This window comes from Sminthopsis crassicaudata, chromosome 2, assembly GCF_048593235.1.
Source record: "Sminthopsis crassicaudata isolate SCR6 chromosome 2, ASM4859323v1, whole genome shotgun sequence".
Classification (NCBI taxonomy): Eukaryota; Metazoa; Chordata; class Mammalia; order Dasyuromorphia; family Dasyuridae; genus Sminthopsis; species Sminthopsis crassicaudata.
This window is the reverse complement of record NC_133618.1, coordinates 43455802-43475413: the sequence shown is the minus strand read 5'-3', so window position 1 is coordinate 43475413 and position 19612 is coordinate 43455802. Positions and strand designations below refer to the sequence as shown.

At 42.6% G+C, this 19612-nt stretch overlaps 1 protein-coding gene across 4 annotated transcripts; it reads right to left on the bottom strand.

Annotated features, from left to right (window-relative positions):
- Positions 1-1813: 1813 nt before the first annotated feature.
- On the bottom strand, positions 1814-18749 carry MARVELD3 (MARVEL domain containing 3). Of its 4 annotated transcripts, none has more exons than XM_074286045.1 (4): positions 17156-18735; positions 12325-12452; positions 6903-7007; positions 1814-2633 (listed from the first exon to the last, which is right to left on the bottom strand). In XM_074286045.1, exons 1-4 carry the CDS (start codon positions 17662-17664, stop codon positions 1996-1998), a joined length of 1380 nt encoding a protein of 459 aa, XP_074142146.1. In that variant the 5' UTR covers positions 17665-18735; the 3' UTR covers positions 1814-1995. The 4 variants fall into 4 exon arrangements, 3 of the variants coding, with proteins under 3 accessions (XP_074142146.1, XP_074142147.1, XP_074142148.1); XR_012485818.1 differs by having other exon boundaries at positions 2497-2633; positions 6311-7007; positions 17156-18749; XM_074286046.1 differs by lacking the exon at positions 6903-7007 and having other exon boundaries at positions 17156-18729.
- Between the last annotated feature and the right edge of the window lie 863 nt (positions 18750-19612).

Sequence of the window (19612 nt, the reverse complement as noted above, 5' to 3'; positions counted from 1 at the left end):
ACTCCTGATCTTCCTGGGAAAGGTTCCAGTTTATCTTGGCACAAATATTAATGGGTTCTGAAGTGCATTCCAACTTGAAATTATCTGATGACCAAGTTTTGAATCTACAACTGCCTTCTGGACAACTTAAATTGGATCTCCCTAGACATCTTAAATTCAATATTCTCAACCTATCATCCCACTAAACTTGTCCTTTCCAAACATCCCAGCATCCTCCCAGTCCCCCCCATCCAAGCTATTGGCAAGCTCCCTTCAGTTCTATCTACTTCTACAGCATCTCTTGAACATAACTCATTTCTTGACAGTGCTGTCCCTCCATCTCCAACTTATGCCTAAAGAACTTGCTGTTGGACCAGCCTGTCTCAGGTCCCTTTATTTAGCTGCTCCAGATTTTCCTAAAGCAAAGATCTGACCATCTTCAAGTCCTTTCTAACCTACCCCATACTCCTACCTTTCCAGTTCACTTTGTAACACTAGTCTCCTTGTTGTCCATCACTAAACTCTGGGCATTCTCTTTGATTGTTCTCCAAGTGTGGAATGTTCTTCCTCATTTATTTGTTAGCTAAAACCCCACCCACCCTTGCCAATCCTTAATTCTAGTGCCTTCCTTATTGTGTGTGTAATGTGTTGGCTTCTTTTCTCATTAGATTGTGAGCTCAAAGATGGGAACTGCCTTGCTTTTCTTTGAATCTCCCGTGCCTAACAAAGTATCTGGCCAGTAGATACTTAATAAATGCTTATTGACTATGATTCTGTGAATAAAGATTTCAAGATTCAAGGTTATTTTATTGAAGGGGAATTACTATGAAGTGATAATACCAACCCTACCAGTGGATGAAAACAAACTTTTCATAAGGAAAGCTGAGTAAGGAATATAGACTTTTTCCAGAATTTTACCTGTTTTGGGAATGTCTACTCTATTGTATTAAAAAAAAAAAGTAGGAGCTTTTTATACATGTAATATATAATAAGCCTTTGTCCTTAAAAAAGAAAATGTAATTCATGCTGAAGGAAGCATGTCAAAGTGGAAGGAGTGTAGGATTTGTTGTCAAGGAATATAGGTTGAAATTTTGGCTTCCACTAACTTAGAATTTTTTTTTTTTTTTTTTGAGGCTGGGGTTAAGTGACTTGCCCAGGGTCACACAGCTAGGAAGTGTTAAGTCACTAATTTAGAATCAATGTAACTTTGTCAGTTTGTTTCTCTCGATCTTCTAATCCATGAAATGGAAGGGTTGGGAATGTTCTTCAGTTATGTCTGACTCTTCATGGTTTGACATTTCCTTCTCTAGTTCATTTTACCGATAAGGAAACTGAGGCAAACAGAAGTGACCTGTCCAGGGTCACACAGCTAAGAAGTGTCTAAAGCCACATTTGAATTCAGGAACATGTCTTCCCAACTTCTGCTCTAGTTCTCTGTGCACTATGGCATTTCTGGCCACCCTTAGATAATCCCTAAAGTCTCTTTGGGCTCCATTGATGCTAATTTCTGCAGTTCATTCTCTCATATCAAACTGTAACATAGGGCAAGCCTTCATAGCTGCTTCAAGTATTCAGTCTTTCAGACTATGAGTCAGAATGAAATTGTCCTTTGGGCAATGAATCAGAAAAGTGACAGATATAAATCCTTTAGTATCTTAAGTAGTCGGATTATGATTTGTAGTTGAACTTGGCTCTTGCTGAGATAGCTTGTCTTTTAGGGTTTGGTCTGGTTGGTTAGCAATGGAGTGCAAGGCTAGCATCCTAATGTATTTAAAGGAGTAATTATAACATGGGACAGTTTGTGATCTTTCCCCAGCACTTATTCATCCATCAGTCAGTCCCTCAGTATTTATTGATACACTTCACAAAACAGTACCTTGGAAAGGAACATTTATACATAATCAAGAAAGTATATTTTTAAAAATTGCAACTATGTGTGATTTTAAAATGAGAATATTTGAAATAAAGGCAGTAGAAACTTGGGGTGGGGGGGACGGCTATAGGGAGAGGAACCTCTCACAGAGTTCCTGATGTCCAGTGGCCTGGTGGACCGTTGTACGTACTGCTTGGCTTTCTGGTGTCCTTGTAGTACTGCTGCTGCTGCCTGTAACTCCGGATGGCCAACACTGCACTGACCCCATACATGATCACCAAGAGGCAAGCGAAGGTGGCCGCTGCCCCATCAGTGCCCGCCAGCTGGCAGTTCATCCAGGTGAGCCCTTTGCGAGCGTACATCCTCTCCCGCCTTTTGCAGGTATCGGTGGCATTAATCCGCAGAGCCACATGAAGGTAGATGCCGGTGGCTACGCAGTAACCCGCAGCTGCCAGCAGGCTAAAGGCAGCTTCCACAACCAACCACTTCCTGGGCAGCTTCTCCAGGCTCTTGGCTCCCTGCAGTAAAACACCCATGGTGAGGACCCCAAGTCCTAGGGAGAAGGCCAAGCCGCCATACACAAGCGGTGCTCGGAGGACGGTGTACTGCTGATCCAGCTGTCGAACCTGCTCCAGCTCCGTGCCTTCAAAGGGGGAATAATAGTTGTTCCCAAAGCCGCTGCTAGCAAAACTGGCACTGAAACCAGCCAGGACAAAGTAGGAGGCCACAATACACATGAGAACCATTCCATTCAGTATCACTTCCACTATTTGTGCCACACCTGGGAGGAGAAAAATGCAATCCTTAGTAAACCAGTTAGTCACTAAGAAAAAGCTTCATTTGAGGGACTAGCAGGAGTATTAGGATTGGGGGAAGGGAAGCCTTAACTCATCTCCTCTGGGTACCCTTGGATCACTGGCGATCATGTTTCTCACAACTGCTGTTAAGTAACAAGATCTGGTGTAATTAATGTAATTAAAAATGCTTCAGAGGAGCTTTCAGAAGCTGCTTCTAAACAGGCCCCTTTGACTTCCAAAGAGGTCTGCAGGTAATTTTCAATAAGCATTTCTTAAACACCTACTATGTATCTAGCACTGTTGTAGTTGCTGAGGATACAAATGACATGTTCTAATGGAGGAAAATGAACAATAATGACATTTAGATAGAACTTTAAAATCCTTAACAAAATCTTGGGAAGTAGGTACTACGAGTATTCCCATTTTGCAAATAAGGAAACTGAAGTTGACAGGTTAAATTCCTTGCCCAGAATTATACAGCTACCTAAGGAAGAATTCAAATTTTAGATTTTCCTGACTCCAAATCCAGTACAAAGATAAAACTATTACATTTTGGTGTCTCCAAAAATGGTTTACAAATAGTTTCAAAGATGGACAATTCTAGGACTCAAGACAGACTTGAATAGGAGGTGGAAGAGATAGTATTCCAGCCATGGAAGGTAGGCTGGGCAAAGGAAATGGGTTAATCTGCCTGGGACATAAGAGTCTGAACAGCCCTTACAGATACCTAATATGACAAGGAGTCAACTTGGCCTTTGGTTCAAAGTACACCTGTTCTTCCCTTACTGTTTGTCTACTGAAAGTTCATGGGAAGCAGGAGACCTTAGCTAGAGCTTGAATTCCTAGGAGAAAAAAGACCTACCCACAGATCCACCCACACTGAAAATTAGGGCCAAATCTTACAGCATATCTTTGCTGCTCATACAGTAGCTCCTTTCATTCCCAGGACTCTTATGATCCTTCCGGGTCTTGTTGCCATTCCTCGCAAGATACTAACACCTGCCTCTGCTCTCTTCCCCAAGCCTGGAATGTTTTTCTTCCTGGTTTCTGCCTCCTGGTTTCCAAGACTTTCCTGGAGACCCAGCTCAGATTCTCCCTTCTGCAAGAGGCCCTTCTTAGTTCTCACTGAGATCACCTCCCATTTACTCTTTGGGATATACCTACGCATCGGCCCATTGTTTTCTCTCATTAGAATGTGAACTCTTTGAAAACAGAGATCATATTTTTAATTTCTTTGAAATCTCAGTGCTTAGAGAACCTGGTATACAGAAAGTTCTTTAATAAATGCTTATTGAGCAACTCTGCTAATCACACTGTGTGGTGTATTTTTACATCCCGCCTGGCATTCTGTCCACTAGGATGCCATCTAGTGGCCCTTTCTTTTTACATACCATGTTCTTTAAAAAAAAAAAATCCAGTTATATATTTTTAAGATTTCTTGGCAATGTACCATTCAAGGAATTCTAGTGAGTCTCTCTGTAAAGTTTGCCATTCTGATACAATTTTTAGGTGTGTAAGAAACATGATAAATTTGACTCAGAGACTTTTAAGTGACAAGCTTTATATCACACAGCTAGAAAATATATGACAGACCTGGCATGAAACCTATGAGATCTGACACAAATCAATTACTCTTCTTGCTATAACCACTACATGAAAAAAAATGATCACAAAAAGCTAACCTTTTTACAGTAACACTTAAGGGAGTTTATATTTTACTTATCAATAGCACCTACATAATATTTACAGATTGGTAATACATATGTATGATATTGTCAGTGTACAAAAGATAGATTTAATTTATTTTTGTGAATCATTCACATTTGGTAGCTGAACAAAAATAAAACATGTTAATAATGCTGGGATTTAAATATTGATCTGTGGACTCCTTTCTGTAGTGATCCAGAGGCACGGATTTAAATCCAGTATCAAAAGTACATGACTATAAATTATTAGCCATGACAGAGAACTCTTTTCCAGAAAGGTACTATGAAATACGGCCACCTAAAACCCACTGGTATTTACCCACAGAACATTAATGGACATAAAAATTCATTGTCCCAGTCACATGTGGTATCAACTTTGCAGCAAGAGCCATGCTTTCTTGTCTGGAGGAACTGAGTTCAAATCCCATCTCTACCTATTAGCTGGACCTTGACAAGCAAATCAAGTAACCTTGCCAGATCTTGGTGCATTTGAACGAAAACCTAGATGATAACTGAAGTCTCTTACAGCTTTGAATCTACATGTTTGTTTTCTACATTCAGGCCAATGATTTCACTTAAATAATTAGCAACAATTAACCCAACTTTCAAGTAGACTCCAAAATGGAATGATTCCCCAGCACCACTCTCCTATGGACTTCAGTATCCTTGTCCCATTGGGTGCCTGAGGCCAGCTTTGTGGGAGGCTGGGTTCCTATAGCCACTCCTAGCCTTCCCAGTAGTTACCCAACCAAACCTCATCCCACTTAACTTTCAAGGTCAGCTGAACCAACCCTGAAGATGCCACTGGTTAAAGCAAGGAGAATATACTGAAGGAAAAGAGCCAGATTTGCTTTAGTAGTTTTGGAGCGTGTAGGACCCAGAACAGAGAGATGGTAAGGATTCTACTTGCGTCATTTAATGGGGTGCTTTCCTTTTATATTTGTTGTTGTTCAATTATGTCCTTCCTTGTCCAACTCATTTTATAGATAAGGAAACTGAGACAAATGGGATGAAGTGACTTGCTCAGGCTCACACAACTGGCAAGTATCTGAAGCCAGATTTGAATTTAGGAAGATGTCAGTTCCTGACTCCAGGCCTGGTGTTCTATCCACTATGGTGCCCCTTAGTGTCCTATCCTTTCACATATTGCCTTCCTTTAAAAAGTAAGTACATGAATCCAATTATATTCTTAATAAATTTCTTGGCAATGTACAATTAAAGGAATTCTACTAAGTAAAGTGAAGAGTTTACAACTCTGACACCAACTTAAGTTTTATGCAAAAATGGATTTTTAATGATTGAATTTGCTTAGAGCAAATGTACAAAGAATGTGACTTAAGGTACAGCAAGGTCACAGAATCACTTTAGATCAAAGGAGGTTTTGCTTTGGACTTTAGCTGCTGGGACACTATATTGAGTTTGTACCTGAATTTCCGATATCACCTTAAGCTCTCTCACATAAAGCACATTCACATTAGATAGAATAATGAATGGCAATATTGGGTCAGCAATATTATTAGCTGGAACTCTAAAATGAAAGGCTTCTGGGATTAATTTGTCAGTAATCCAATTTGTTTATTATAGTTCAAGGTGCCTTTCTCCCTATCTTATTCCCCACTTCCAGCTAATGTTATTCTTTTAAGAAAAATCTAATAAAAATCATCTGCCTTAATTCTTAAAATGCAAGGAGGTACCGGAAAGTTATGGCAGAGTAGAGGAGGAATGAGGAATTCCTGTTTCCTTGGCTTATGGTTGTGTTTGGAAGACATTGGGTACAATTGTGCCAATGAATCTGGCTTCTACTGAACACAAAAAAAGCCAAGTTCAGAGAAGCTACTACATATTACTCTAGTTCAGAGCTCTGCAGGTCTTGGTTTGTGATTATTCCTAAGGAAATTTTCCCAGGGAAAAAGAATTCAAAATTTGTTACATTCTCCACCGTGCACCAGTCTCACCATGGGAAGGCTGTTTCCACCCATCCACAGCTTGTTCCCAAATAAGACGAAGAGGTTTTTGAGATTTAGCAGCAATTGATAAAAGCCTATAATTCATATGTCACTGCTGGCTTCCCTTCAGGCTTTTGGATTCTTCTGTACGCCCTGATGGCTAGAACAGCCCCTACAGCAAAGACAATTACTCCAATGGCTGCAAAAAGTCCAGCCCCTATGTCTCCACCATGGAAGCTACAAGTGAAACCTCTGTAGCCTTTGCTCTGGTACAAGGTCTCCCTCTCTTTACACAGAGGAGAACTGTAGGCTGCGGAGAGATGGTGGAAATAGAAATACAAAGCCGGGATGTAGCCGATAGAGATGAGTATATCCAAAAGAGCTTCAATCACCAGCCACAACGGGCAGTGCCACGGGACCCGAAGGACACCCAGGAGAATAAGGAGGCAGGAGAAGGCCATGAGACCCCCTCCAACAGCCATTGCTGCCGTCACCGTGGGCAGCTTGAGCTGGTAGAACTGGATGTCCAACTGTTGGGCCTTCTCCCCATCAGGACCATCAAAACCACTGAAGGCTCCTCCATACTGGTAGTAGTAAATACCCCCAAGGCTGGTGATCCCTGTGTAGCCCCCGGTCGAGTTGTAAGACACAGAGCTACAGGCCAGAATCAGCAAGTTCAGCAGGACCTCCATCAGTTGGCAGCAGGCTGCAAAGATCAAGAAGTGGAAGGATGGGTTATGTTCTGATGAGGCTTCTCTTCCAACATGGAGGTCACCTCCCCCTCTGCATGCAGCTCACACCACCGCCTTTGTGTCCACCTCCCCCACGAAAGCCCCGGCAGCCAAAGCTTCCTCAGGAGCAGCTGGTGATGAAGTCGCCAGGGATCGAGTCCATTTTTAAAAGAGGTCGATCTTAAAAAGTCTTTCCAAAGGACCAAAAACCATCTCTCTCAAAGAGAAGAAAACCACATGTCTCCGTAGGAAAGCAAGTGTTAATGGTTTTAGAGAAGGAAGACATTTTATCCTATTTCTATGTGTTACTAATAGCTTAACCAGTTTGACAAAAAACTGTCCCAAGTCTAAAGAAAAATCTCAACGTGAGTTTAAAGACAATGCAATTAAAAAGATACTACTCATAAGAAAAATCTCTATTTTTAGTTAATAGCATGCTGTATTTTTATTTGCTATATTGTTTTTATGTAACTTTTTTTTCTGCCTAATCACATTTGTAAAATACACAAAGACAAACGTATTTATGGTTGTGTGCATTATGTGTGAAGATAATGGAAGCTTACTTGTTTGAATCTCTAGTCCTCTCAGTCAATCTTGTTATAAAAGAGGATATTCTAGGTCAATTATCAGATGAGCCAAATGTTCATTACTATGCTGGAGGAATCTCTATGTGCTATTTAACTAACTGATATGTCTTTACATCCCTGTTCCATGCAGAAGAATGAGCTTCTTTAAGACCTCTCTAAATCCTTGCATACTTACAATCATGTTTGGTTCTGATCCATCCAGACCAGAGGTTGTTAGCGTTCACAGGGATGTGAATTAGAAATTCCTTTCCTTACAACAATTTTGAGATGTAGATAGTAATAATAACTTGCCATTATATAATGATTTAAGAACTTTTGCATAGATTCTCATTTGATCTTCCCAACAACTTCTAGGCAAGTGTTATTATTCCTATTATCTTGAGGGGGAAAACTGACTTGTCCAGGATCATTCAGCTAATAAGAATCTGAGGTAAGATTTGAACTCAGGTTTCCTGTTGCAAAGTCCAGCATATCACCATTACAAATTTTATCCTGATTTTACCAGTAAGAATGATTTCCAACAGTACTACAAATTTAGAATCAGTCTCCTGACATGAATCAATAGTGGCTTTAGCCCAGAATCAAAGACGAGTCACTCCCTCTAGAGGAAGTTTCCAAGGCAAGGATTTCATTGCCAGGTGTGCACTTGTGTGTGTGAATGTGTAGGAGATAAAAGTGAAGGGGGTAAGTTCATAGCATCTGTGATGGGGACAACAAGAAAACAGACGGCATCAAAATTTTTTTGTCCTTACCACCAGTGTCATTAACCTGACAAGAAAATCATCACATCTCACATCAGAAAGATTGGCCATCCTGAAGGAAGTGGGTGATTTTATATACAGTTTCTTGCATTGACTGAATCCCTGGACCTCACTTAATATTCATGAATTAAATGACCCTTAATTTCAGTCATGTCACCAGACTTTGCTATCTACAATTCAGCAATTTTGAGCATCTTGATAAATGAAGGAGATAAAATGAGGAGGAATGTGGGTTTGAGACCAGAATGACATCTTTAGTGGTGGACACTATGGACCGCTGGAAGCCCAGCTCTTGGTCTCATTCCTGTTACAAAATCAGGCATTCCCAACTCTTGCAACTTTATAAGGCAAGGTAAGTTCTTGTCAAAATTCCCCTTAAATTCCAACTTCAACAACCTCAACTCCTAAATTTCAAAGAAATGTTATTCAGGCCTAGTCACTAGTACATCAGGTCCTTTCTGCTATTCACTAATCTGTCTCTTTTTGATTCCTAATCCTCCTCAATACCCCTCTCCCAATCTCTCCTACTCACAGCAAAAATACCATCTACTACTGAGATTAAGACCCTTCTTGGTGATGTCTCTCACTTTCCCTCCTTGTTCAGCCAAACTTACTCTCATTTCAACTACTTTTAATCAGTCCCACCTTTGAGGAAGTCATATTCAGAAGCATTAGTTCAAAGCAGCCAAATGATTGTGAAATTTTCAGTGCAAGCTTGACAAAAGCAACTTACCAGGGTTTGATTTATTGTTGTTGATTTTGTAGACTTGAAAAAAGTGATGGAAAAAATGTTGATGGGACAGCTAGGTTGGTGTAATGGGTAGAGCACCAGCCCTGAAGTCAGAAGGACCTGAATTCAAATCAGACCTCAGATATTTAGCACTTCCTAGCTGTGTGACCCTGGGCAAGTCACTTAACCCCAATTGCCTCAGCATATTAAATTTTGAAGTGTGCTGTGCAAACATTTTCATCGGGTGAAAAGCCAATTGTTAAATATCTACCACCATACTACTGGACATGTTTCTCCTTACCATCAAGGCTAATTCTTACAGCTAAGCCCTCAATTCCATTTCCTTTCACTTTTCTGGGATATTCACTTTCCCTTTTCTCTTCTATCTTCAGTTTCTCTCTCATAGTTCTTTACTCTGTCTACTTGACGAGGACACTGTTCTTTGCTTACTGAATATACTTTTTTGAATAACTTATGCTGCTCTTCCTGCCACAAATATCCCTTTAATCACCAAGTCTTTGCCTGTAAAATATCTGTTCACTCTATTCTCTAGTACTTAGCACAGTGCCTGGCACAAAGTAGGTGCTTAATAAATGCTTGCTGATTTGGTTTGATTCTTCAAGTTCAGCTGCTTTAGAGACATTGTTTATAATGTTTGGGGTGGGGATGGAGTGGGGTTGTAGGCAAAAATGGGGCTTGGGCTCAAATTTCTTGAATAATTGCTTCCACTTTCTATTAGCCCAAAATATGAATACTTCCTATAGAATAGGTACTAGGGCATACAGTGGGTAAAGACTTGGAGCTGGGAATATCTGAGTTTGAATCCTTACTAGCTATGTGATCTAAGGCAAAACAATTAATTTTCAGCCTGAGTTACCATATCTGTAAAATATGGGGATCAGAGGCTTCCAGGTGATGGGAGATAATGCTACTTACAATCTGACAGAGATGATGGACTGATGTACAAAATGAGACATGATTTTGGACACAGTCAATATAAACAGTTGTGTTGCTTGACTATACATGGGTTAACAAAAGTTTTCTTTTTTTCTCCCAGGGCTGGGAAATAGAAGAAAAAAAAAGTGATAATTTAAGAACAATATTAAAAAATATTTTAAAATTTTAAATTGAATTGTATTCAATGGCCTCTGTGATTTCTTGAGATCTTAAATCTATGATACATTGAAGTTAGGTGAAGTCGATAGTCTAGCCATGTTTGCTGATGGGATATCATTTAATCAATAAAGAATTTAGTCAAAAAAGTTCTTAGCTTGGGATAAAGAACCAGATCAGATGGTAACCTTTGCTCAGATATTATTCTAAGTCTGGGGACAGCCTGCTTTTCTTGGTGGTAGTTTCCATCACTCTATGCTGAGCTCTGGGTAACCAAGATTCTTATAGTCCTCAACTTGTTCGCTTTCTACTCCACCACCTCAAAAATCTCATCTTGAAACTCCAACCAAAAAAAAGCCAGATACATACTGAGTCTAAAGTGCAATTTCGAGCCCTTCTCATTTCCCATGGCAGAATGAGTCAAGGTAAGGGAAAAAACCCCTCACCTTTTTCACCTGCCAGTCTCTTCCTGGTAGGGAGGAGACAGGTTAACAATACTAGCCTTCTCTAGCTTTTACTCTGCCTGTCATTGTCTCTCTGATACAAGGAGGAAGTGGTGGTAATTGGATGACTGTACAGAATCCCACTTACGAAGTTTTATAATGTTATAATTGTTATATTGCCTTGGAGATCCCAGGCTTTATTTCTGGGCATGAGCACTCCGATTATGTCTTTCTTTCCCCCCAAGCAGCAAATATTCACCTGCCGTCCCAGGGCTTGGCAAAATTAGTCCAGACGGTGTTCTGTCTAAGTCATATGATCTCATAACTCACCTGCCAAACCAGATTTTCCACGTTGTAAGCAGGGTCAGAAACTCTACCAGAAACTGGCTCAGGGTTTCTGCACTCACTGCAGTGGAAAGGCATTTTGGTGACTAAGGTGGTAATAAGACCAGTGAAATCACAGATCATCTCCCTATCCTATCAAATGATCAATGGCTTAATTTCCCCGATTTTTTCAAATGAGGCTCTGAGAACATTTTGGCCAGAATAAGGGCTGGCTGATATAGGAGATGGTCTTGGACTGGGTGGTTAGGAAGATCTCAATCTGAATCCTGCCTTAGACACTTCTAGCTATCTCTTTCCTTGTTAGCTTGATCTGGACTTATACCAGAAGTGTATATTCCAACACTCTAGTTCTCTAACAACTTCTATTTGTGCTCCAAGGTTTGCAAAGTGCTTTACTTATATCTTGATCTGGATTTAGCAGGAGTTTTCTGATCCACATATTCCAACACTCTAGTTGTCTTACAAAGTGCTTCACTTGGATCTTGATTTGGACTTACCATAAGTCTTCTGATCCATATATTGCAGCAACCTTGTTCTCCTACAACTGTTATTTGTGCATGGCATCCAAGAGTGCCTTAGCTGTATCTTCATCTGGACTTAGCAGAAGTTTTCTGATCCATGTTTTTCAGCAGCCTGGTTCTCTGTGTTCTCTAACACAGCACTCCAAGGTTGGCAAAGTGCTTTACTCATATCTTAATTTACTCCTTAACAACTTAGGGAGCCAGTGCTGCAATTATTTATCTGTATATTATAGATGGGGAAACTGAGGCTCAAGAGAGGTTGATTTGCCCGGGTCACACAGATAATCTAAGTGTCTAAAGTAAGACATTTTAGTGACACAAAGTGAAGTCAGTTCTTCCTGACTCAAAATCCAAAGCTCTATTCACCATGACACACTGCATTTTAAATGAGATGGGTGATAGGTCCAGCACTTCAATAAACACACCACTGTTTTTAACTTCTGGGTAGCTAGACATTGTTATTTTTTGGTAGGGTTGGAAGGTGAGGCACGTGGGGTGAAGTGACTAGCTCAGGGACATACAGCTTGTAAATAAATATATTCCATGTCTGAGGCCAGATTTGAACTTGTAATTATGATTCCAGGGCTGGAACTCTACTAGCTGCCTCTTAAGCCAGTTTTTGCAGTGATCTTTCAGGCATTCTTTCCTTAGATCATTTGTCTCACTAGAGCAAGGTAACCAAACTCTCAGGAACTAAAAGATAAGAAGACCAGTTGAATCCCTTCCCCTACTCTGAGCCAGAATCCCCAATGGCGGTGTGAGTGGCCGAGGTAACCTGGCATCCCATCTCACCTCTCCCGGTGCACAGGTATCTACATTTGTGGCATTCCAGGAGACCAGCAGCCTCAGACTCGTAGTATTCCACCTCTTCCAATCCAGGCCTTGGGCTAAAGGGCGGAGATCTGCGGGAAGGATAGTCACTGCAATGACAACAACAACATAAAGTGGGAATTAGCAACCCCAAAAAGGCCCAGGGTCAGGTATACAGCCATCCACCAGAGTACCCACAAATAACAAAGAATGAAACAGCCCTGGCAGTCCAGGCCTCTGAATCCTTTCTAGATTTATTTGCTGGTTGGACCCCACCCATGATTGGTAGACCCCAAAACTCTGTTCTTTTTTCTCTCACTACCAGGAGTTCTTGACCTTTAGTGTGTTATAGGTCTACTGGCAATCTGATAAAGCTATGGGCTCTTCTCAGAATAATGTTTTAAAGTGCATAAAATATAGTATTGCCAATTATACTGTAGTGTTTGTTGTTGAGTCATTCAGTCAAGCCTGACTCTGTGACCCATTTGGGGTTTTCATGACAAAGATAATGCAGTAGTTTGCCATTCCCTTCTCCAGCTCATGTTATAGATGGGGAAACTGAGGCAAACATGGTTAAGGGACTTTCCCGGAGTTACCCAACTTTACGTGAGGTCAAATCTGAACTCAGTGTTCAACAGAGCCACTTAAGCTGCCAGCTTAGCACATAGTGGGCATTTAATAAATGCTTGTTTTCTCTTGTTTCCCCAGCTTTTAGTATACTTCTTCCTAAAATTCCTTTTTGTGGATTTGGTCTATTGTGTACGTGTGGTGTAATTTATCAGTATTTTGCCTCTTTTTTGTACCCCCAACATTTAGCACACTCCCTGGCACATAGCAGGCTCTTAATAAATGCTTACAGACACAGATACCTGACCTTGTCTCTCCCCATTAAAATGTAAGCCTTTTGTCTTTGTATCAACAGTGCTCACATGGTAGCACTTTGCCTGTTATCTCTCATGAGATCCTCATTACAACCCAGTGAGACAAACATTATTATCCCCATTTAGTAATTATTTGTTAATTAATGATTGCCTGGCACATGTTGGCCAAACAGCAAGCATAGATGAAATGGCTAAAAGTGTTTCAAGAACAGAATTCTTCCCACTTAGGGTGCAGAAAGCTGGGCAGGGACTCCAGGAGGGGGAAGGAATTTAAATGAGAAAGGAGATCAAGCCCCAGATAAAAGTCTTCTCCCCCTCTAGGAATCCAGAAGAACAAAGACTTCTCCATGAAGGATTATTTCAAAAACAAAATTATAACTGAAAAGGACCTCAGAGTTCATCCAGACCAGACCCTTCAATTTACAGATGAGGAAACTGAGGCAGCAGAGCTGCCTCCTGGGACAGATGAGAATGCTGTGTTCCATTTACGTGGCTGCTGGTTTCTGGATCTTGGTTTGAGGAAAACATCTTGTGTGTCTGGGGTTTTACCTAAGATATGGCCCAACTCCTTTGTAACCACACAGACACTTTCTAAACCTTAGCTGATCCCCCTTCTGCTCAGTTGGCCTGTGGAATACTACTGACTTCAAGCATCTGCTGCTACTTGCCACCCAGGAGAAAGGGACCTTCTCAAAATTATTTTCAAGTATCATTTCTATTCATAAAGGCTAACATTTCTCTCCCTGCCCTTCTTTACCTGCTTTTGACCCAGATGCTCCAATTAAACAGAGCACTGACTCTCAAGTTCCATTGAAGTCAAAAGAATCTGAGTTCAAATGTGACCTCAGACACTTAACAGGTGGTTCACCTAGGTGATTCTGGGCAAGTCACTTAACCCCAATAGCCTTGCCAAAAACAAAACCCAGCAAAACAAATAACTAATTACCAAATATGGATAATATTGTTTTAAGAAGAGGTGTTTTAGAGTAATGTTGCTCCCAGGGAGGACAGAGCAATAATCCTAAAGCTACTTGGTCCTAACCCTAAACCTGGGAATTGCCCCAGTTCTGCAAACAATGCAGGATTTAATAACAATAGTTGGTCAATAACAACAAAGTTTCAGAGACTATCTAAGCCACAGAATTCAATAATGGGGTGGAACTCCACCACAAAGCCATAGCATTCACTACTCATCTCCAATGACTTCTCAATTCCACCCCAAAGGCCATAAAATCAGCATATCACTAAGCACAAGATCTTTTTCCCATAAATTTATCTCCTGGCTCCAGATTCTTTGCTTAATTCTTTTGGAACTCTTTTGGAGCCAGCTTCAATTGGTGTAATAATTATAATAAATTTTTCCCCTTTGACTTGGAAATGATTCCAAGCCTGAAAATTTTTTGAGACATCTAGCAACACTGGTCTGGAACCTCAAATTTTGGGGGTCTCCTTTGAACCCCAACATTTTAACTAATGTTTAAGAAGAGATATTCCAACCAATTATTAATGAACAAATAGTTACCAAATGAAAATAATAATGTTTAAGGGGGGGAAAAATGAACTTTTGGAGCTCAAGACATTGAAAACATTGGAGTTTGAAGTCTTCCCACACTGTTGCCTTTTCCAAGCTAGCCCACTAACTCCAAGACATCTCTCACATACATTCCTTGGGAATAACTCTTTGGAAAACACTAGCTGGATGTTTGGAGACATAGTAGAAACCCCAAAGCACCCCCACCACAAATTCACATAAAGCCACCTACTATTAACTTTTCTCCCTAGCCCCAAAGGACTCAAGTCTCTTCAACAGTAGAGAATCACAAAGGAAGGTTGTTTGACTCTACAATGCCCCAGATTACTATATTTGCAATGCAAAATTGCTTAAGGTGGGAGTCAATGGGGAAAGCTGTGCCAAATAAAGTGGTAAGGGGAGAGATCATTTCTTTATCCCAGTAGCTGAGCAGCAAACCCTGCTACAGATTAGAGCAAGTTTGAAATAGTTCAGTAAGTATAAATATAGCTAATCCAGAGTAAGACCTCACCAAGATCAGGTTTTCTAAATTTCTTTCAGGGTTCAACAAGGACTCTTACCTCCTCCTCCAAGAAATCCCCCTTCTTCTCCTATAATCTCTCTACTAACACAAAAGCACTTCGAGCTCTCCTCTAGCACCCTTATCCCCCACTGCCTACCTTCAGCACAACTCAAAATTCTTTAAAGCCAAACATTAGCTGATTCTTCTTGTTGTGCATGCTCAGTATTTTGCACATATATAGTTAGTGCTAGATAAATATTCTTGTCATAGTTGAATTGTCTTAGTTGAGTGCAACTCTCCATGTTTCCATTTTTTCCCCTTATAGATACTGGAGTAGTTTAACACTTTCTTTGCTAGCTAATTTTACAGATGAGGAAATTGAGACAAACAAGATGAAGTGACTTGCCCAGGGTCACATAACTAGTAAAAGTTTGAGGCCAGATTTGAACTCAGTCACTTTAGGGCTGTAATTATCCACTGAGTTAAGTATTTAATTGTTTAATAACATACAACCTTCCTGGCTTAGTAATGAGCAACATTCCAGGAAAGGGAGGTGAATGGGGGTGCAGGTCAGAGGTAGGGATGGGCTACCAATACAGATTTACTATTAAATAGAAGGAAGGTTGTAAAGACAGCTTGGATAGTAAGGAAATGACAGGATTGTACTTGACCCCCAGATTTTCAAAATCCTTTACATTCTCCTCTCTAAGAGACTGAAGGACTCAGAATTGTGGTAACTCAGAGACATAAATATCAGTCAGAATATGTAAGTCCTGGGTAGGTATAACTTGAGTTCTCTCTTTTATGCAGTGATGTAAGGAGGTTCCTAAGAGTGATGTAAATTAAGATAAGGATTCTCTTGTTATCTTTTGGGGACAGACAGAAGTCTCTTCCCAAAAGGAATTTCCTGATGCCATTTGGTCTATCTGAGTAGATTAGAATGGGGGCTGTAAAACCCCGGCCAGCTCAGATAGCCCCAAACTAGTTTGACCAGATCTTGTATCAAAGATCCAAGTCCCAAAGGAAGTTGGAGATCAAACAAAGTATACCAAGGGGCTACCACCCTCAACAATATCAAACATGGAATCAGGTGCAATGATGAGGGTGATTTTGGAATAATTTTGGCACAGTTAAGGGTTTCTTTGCTATGAAAGACCTCACCTATGACCTAGGTCTTAACACTGAACTCTTAACTCTGGAGGTGACAGTGAAGCTGATGACTTTGCACAGCAATTCACCTGAAAGTCAAGACATCACCTCCAGAAGTTATTCTTCTTCTAGAAGGAAGAAAAAGTAATACCAGCCCGGGGCGGAATCTAGGGGTAAGGTTAGGCTACCAATAAAATAGGATGTAACGCTGCAAGTAAGAGTTATGATCATTCAACAGGCAATTATTAAGTTGTGCCTTACTGTGCCAAGCACCAGTGCTGGGGTTTAAAAAAAAAAACAAAAAAAAAACGCAAAAGCAGTTCCTGCTCATTTGGGAAATCCAGGAGGAGAATAGCATATTTTCAAATCAATTCATCCAGTCCTTAGTAAAGACCTACTGTGTGTATGTAGAACACCCGGCTAGAGATAGAGCAAAGAGCCGGCCAAGGTGCTAGCCAGCTGTCCTTAATTGTCCCGCACCGCTTAGCCAGAATTCACGCCCTCCTCGGAGCCACCTCCTGTGGAAAGCTAACACTTCCTGAGGAAGAATCAGTTACTTCTTAGACCAACCTGGGATGGGGCCAAATTGCTCCCGAGGTATCATCCCAATTCAGACCTAACTCTTCCGCCCACTTTAAGGACCGCTTGGGAGACGGATGGGGGGCGGGGAGAGGAGCTAAAGGGGCTCCCCCCTCCCCTTCCCGCAGACTCGAGGGGCTCCCTAAGTTGTTCCCACACAGTCCTGCTCACCTCTCTGGCCGGACGAAGCCCGCATTTCTCTGGGCCCAAGGATCTCGCATTTGCCCCGGGGCAGACCAGGGGGGAGGGGCTCTGTCTCCGGATGGCTCCCAAGGTACATCCTGGGTCCGGCTTTGGCGAGATTTTTCTCGACCCCTTTGTCCATTCGAACGGGGGTGTTCCCAGTCCTGTCTGTCCAGGCGGTAGTCTCGCTCGCTGCGCCGCTCCCCATCTCGGTCCCCCCGCCTGTCCCAGTCTCTGTTCTCCCGCCGGTCCCGATCCCCGTCCCCTCTTCTATCCGGATCTCGCTCGCCCCGCCTGTCCCGGTCTCTAGGTCGGTCCCCGTTTCGGTCCCGCCGTCTGTCTCGGTCCCGCAGTCTCTCCGGGCCGCGATCTCGGTCCCGCTGTCTCTCTGGCCGGTGGTCGCGGTGGTCTCGGTCTCTCCGTCGTTCCGGGCGGTGGTCTCGATCCCTCGGGCGGTCCCGGGCGCGGGAATCCCGAGCCTCCGGCACATCTTCCATTTCCTAATTCCTGGTCCCGCCCCGTGGGGGCTCGGGAAGGCAAACACGAACCAGGAGTGTCCTGCGCAGGTGCCCGGGCCGGCTGGGCAGGGCGGGGCGGGCCACCAGGTCGGCCCCGGCTCCGGGAGCTCTCACCTGGGCGCACGCGCACAGTAAGTCCCCTGGCCCGGGTCAGGTTTGGGGCTCTCGGGAACGCGAGAGCCGGGCAAGAGCCGTCCAACCCTCCCCATCCCGCCAGGATCGGCCGGGGGTGGGGTCTGCCGAAGCTGGGCCTAGCCCGGGGGTCAAAGGGGGATGGGGTGGGGGCGGGGCTCGGGACCCCGGAATCTTTGCTTCTGCTCCGCCAAGCGAAGCTCTGAGTCGTTTCCTCGGACTCTCCCCGGGCAAGAGGCCCAGATTATGGAAAGACCCCTCAATCAAAGGACTGAGGTTCATACACAAACCACTGAAGCTCCTGGCCTCAGTTTCCTCATCTGTAAAACAAGGAGCTTGGATTCGTTGATCTTTCCAGTCCTAAATTCTGTCCTGTTCCCTAGAACAGGCTCCAGGACGGGTGGAGGGTGCTGGGCATGGGGGCGCGGCTGGAGAAGGAATAGAGAGGACCCTTCCGGTTATATTTCGTGCAGCCAAACTTCGGGGCCACTGGAGAGCTGAGTGTTCTTCCCATTTCTGAGGAAAACCTTCTGCCCCTCCCACTTTCAAAGCGTCTCGGGCTGGGACCGAGAGCCAGGGGGATGTTCTTTATCCCTACGCAGAGACCGCTGTAAGACGTCCCTAAACGCTAAACCACTCAGCCTGGGGGGCCCTTCGAAGCTGGCACTAAATGGTTTCTGGTGGATTGCTCAGCTTCCCTTCTCAGCCCACCTCCGAATCCTTCTGTCTCTGACACCTACTGATTATGGTGACACTGTCAAAATTCCCGGTCCCAATTATCCCTTGTTGATTCGAAACTGCAGACTTCTCCCTTATCCATGAATAATTTCAGGGAGAGATGAAAGCGAGCATCGGTGTCTGGTGGAACACAAAGCCTTTGGATCCTTCCTGAAGAAATCCGATTCTTTTTTGTTTGTTTGTTTTGTTTTTGCTGAGGCAGTTGGGGTTAAGTGACTTCCCTCGGCTCACACAGCCAGGAAGTGTTAAGTGTCTGAGATCATATTTGAACTCCGGTCCTCCTGCCCATCCCATTCACTTTTTTTTTTTTTTTTTTTTTTTTTTTTAAAGAATCAGACCTAAGTTTTCATCTTACAGTGCCTATTGAGAAATTTCTCTACTCTTCAAGAGCCTTTCCCCATCTTCTGCCGTAAGCTGGGCATATTGCTTGGTCTCTAGGTGGAAAATGCCCGCTCTTTTCAGCTGAAGTGTTACAAAAGCTCTTTCCTCTTAGGGCAACGATTGTAGGATTTAGGATCGACCCTTAGAATTCTAGCTCTGACCCTCTCAAAGCTTCAGCTCCAGGTCTGCTATATGCAGACAGAAGATTTGCTTTTTCATTTTCACAGATTCTTTCGTCTCTCTACAAACTACTCCATGCCAGTATTGCAATCCCTTTATGTATTCGGGAACTCCGAGAAAAATGGAGGAACTTTTGTTGTGGGCTATAAATTGAGGATAAAAAGGGTTTTTGTAGGGAAATACATTAAGGGTGGTACTCAGAGTAATTTATCTAGTTTAGGTCCTGGCTTCCAGCCATCCGTGGTAATTGGTGCCAGTCCCCACCCCAGTGAAGTGCCCCCTTCTAAAAATAGGAAGGTCAGGTATTTGTCTCTCACTCTGTTCAAATTTTCCATGTGCGGAACAGAACCTTTGATTCTTTCCAGGGTGGGGTCCTGAAGGAATGTGATTTGTGGCTCGATTACTGAACGTTTAACCCAGAATAGGCTTGTCATACATTGGGATTTTCTTCCTGGGGATTCATTAAATTATCTTGGGGCTGACTAGAAGTGCCTGA

Excerpts from the sequence above, each read along its gene's own strand:
- MARVELD3 (XM_074286045.1), bottom strand. The coding sequence starts at position 17,664 with ATGGAAGATGTGCCGGAGGCTCGGGATTCCCGCGCCCGGGACCGCCCG. Across the intron at positions 7,008-12,324 it reads ATACCTGTGCACCGGGAGAG|CCTGCTGCCAACTGATGGAG; the intron begins GTGAGATGGGAT and ends TGATCTTTGCAG. Across the intron at positions 2,634-6,902 it reads AGGGATCACCAGCCTTGGGG|GTGTGGCACAAATAGTGGAA; the intron begins GTATTTACTACT and ends TTCTCCTCCCAG.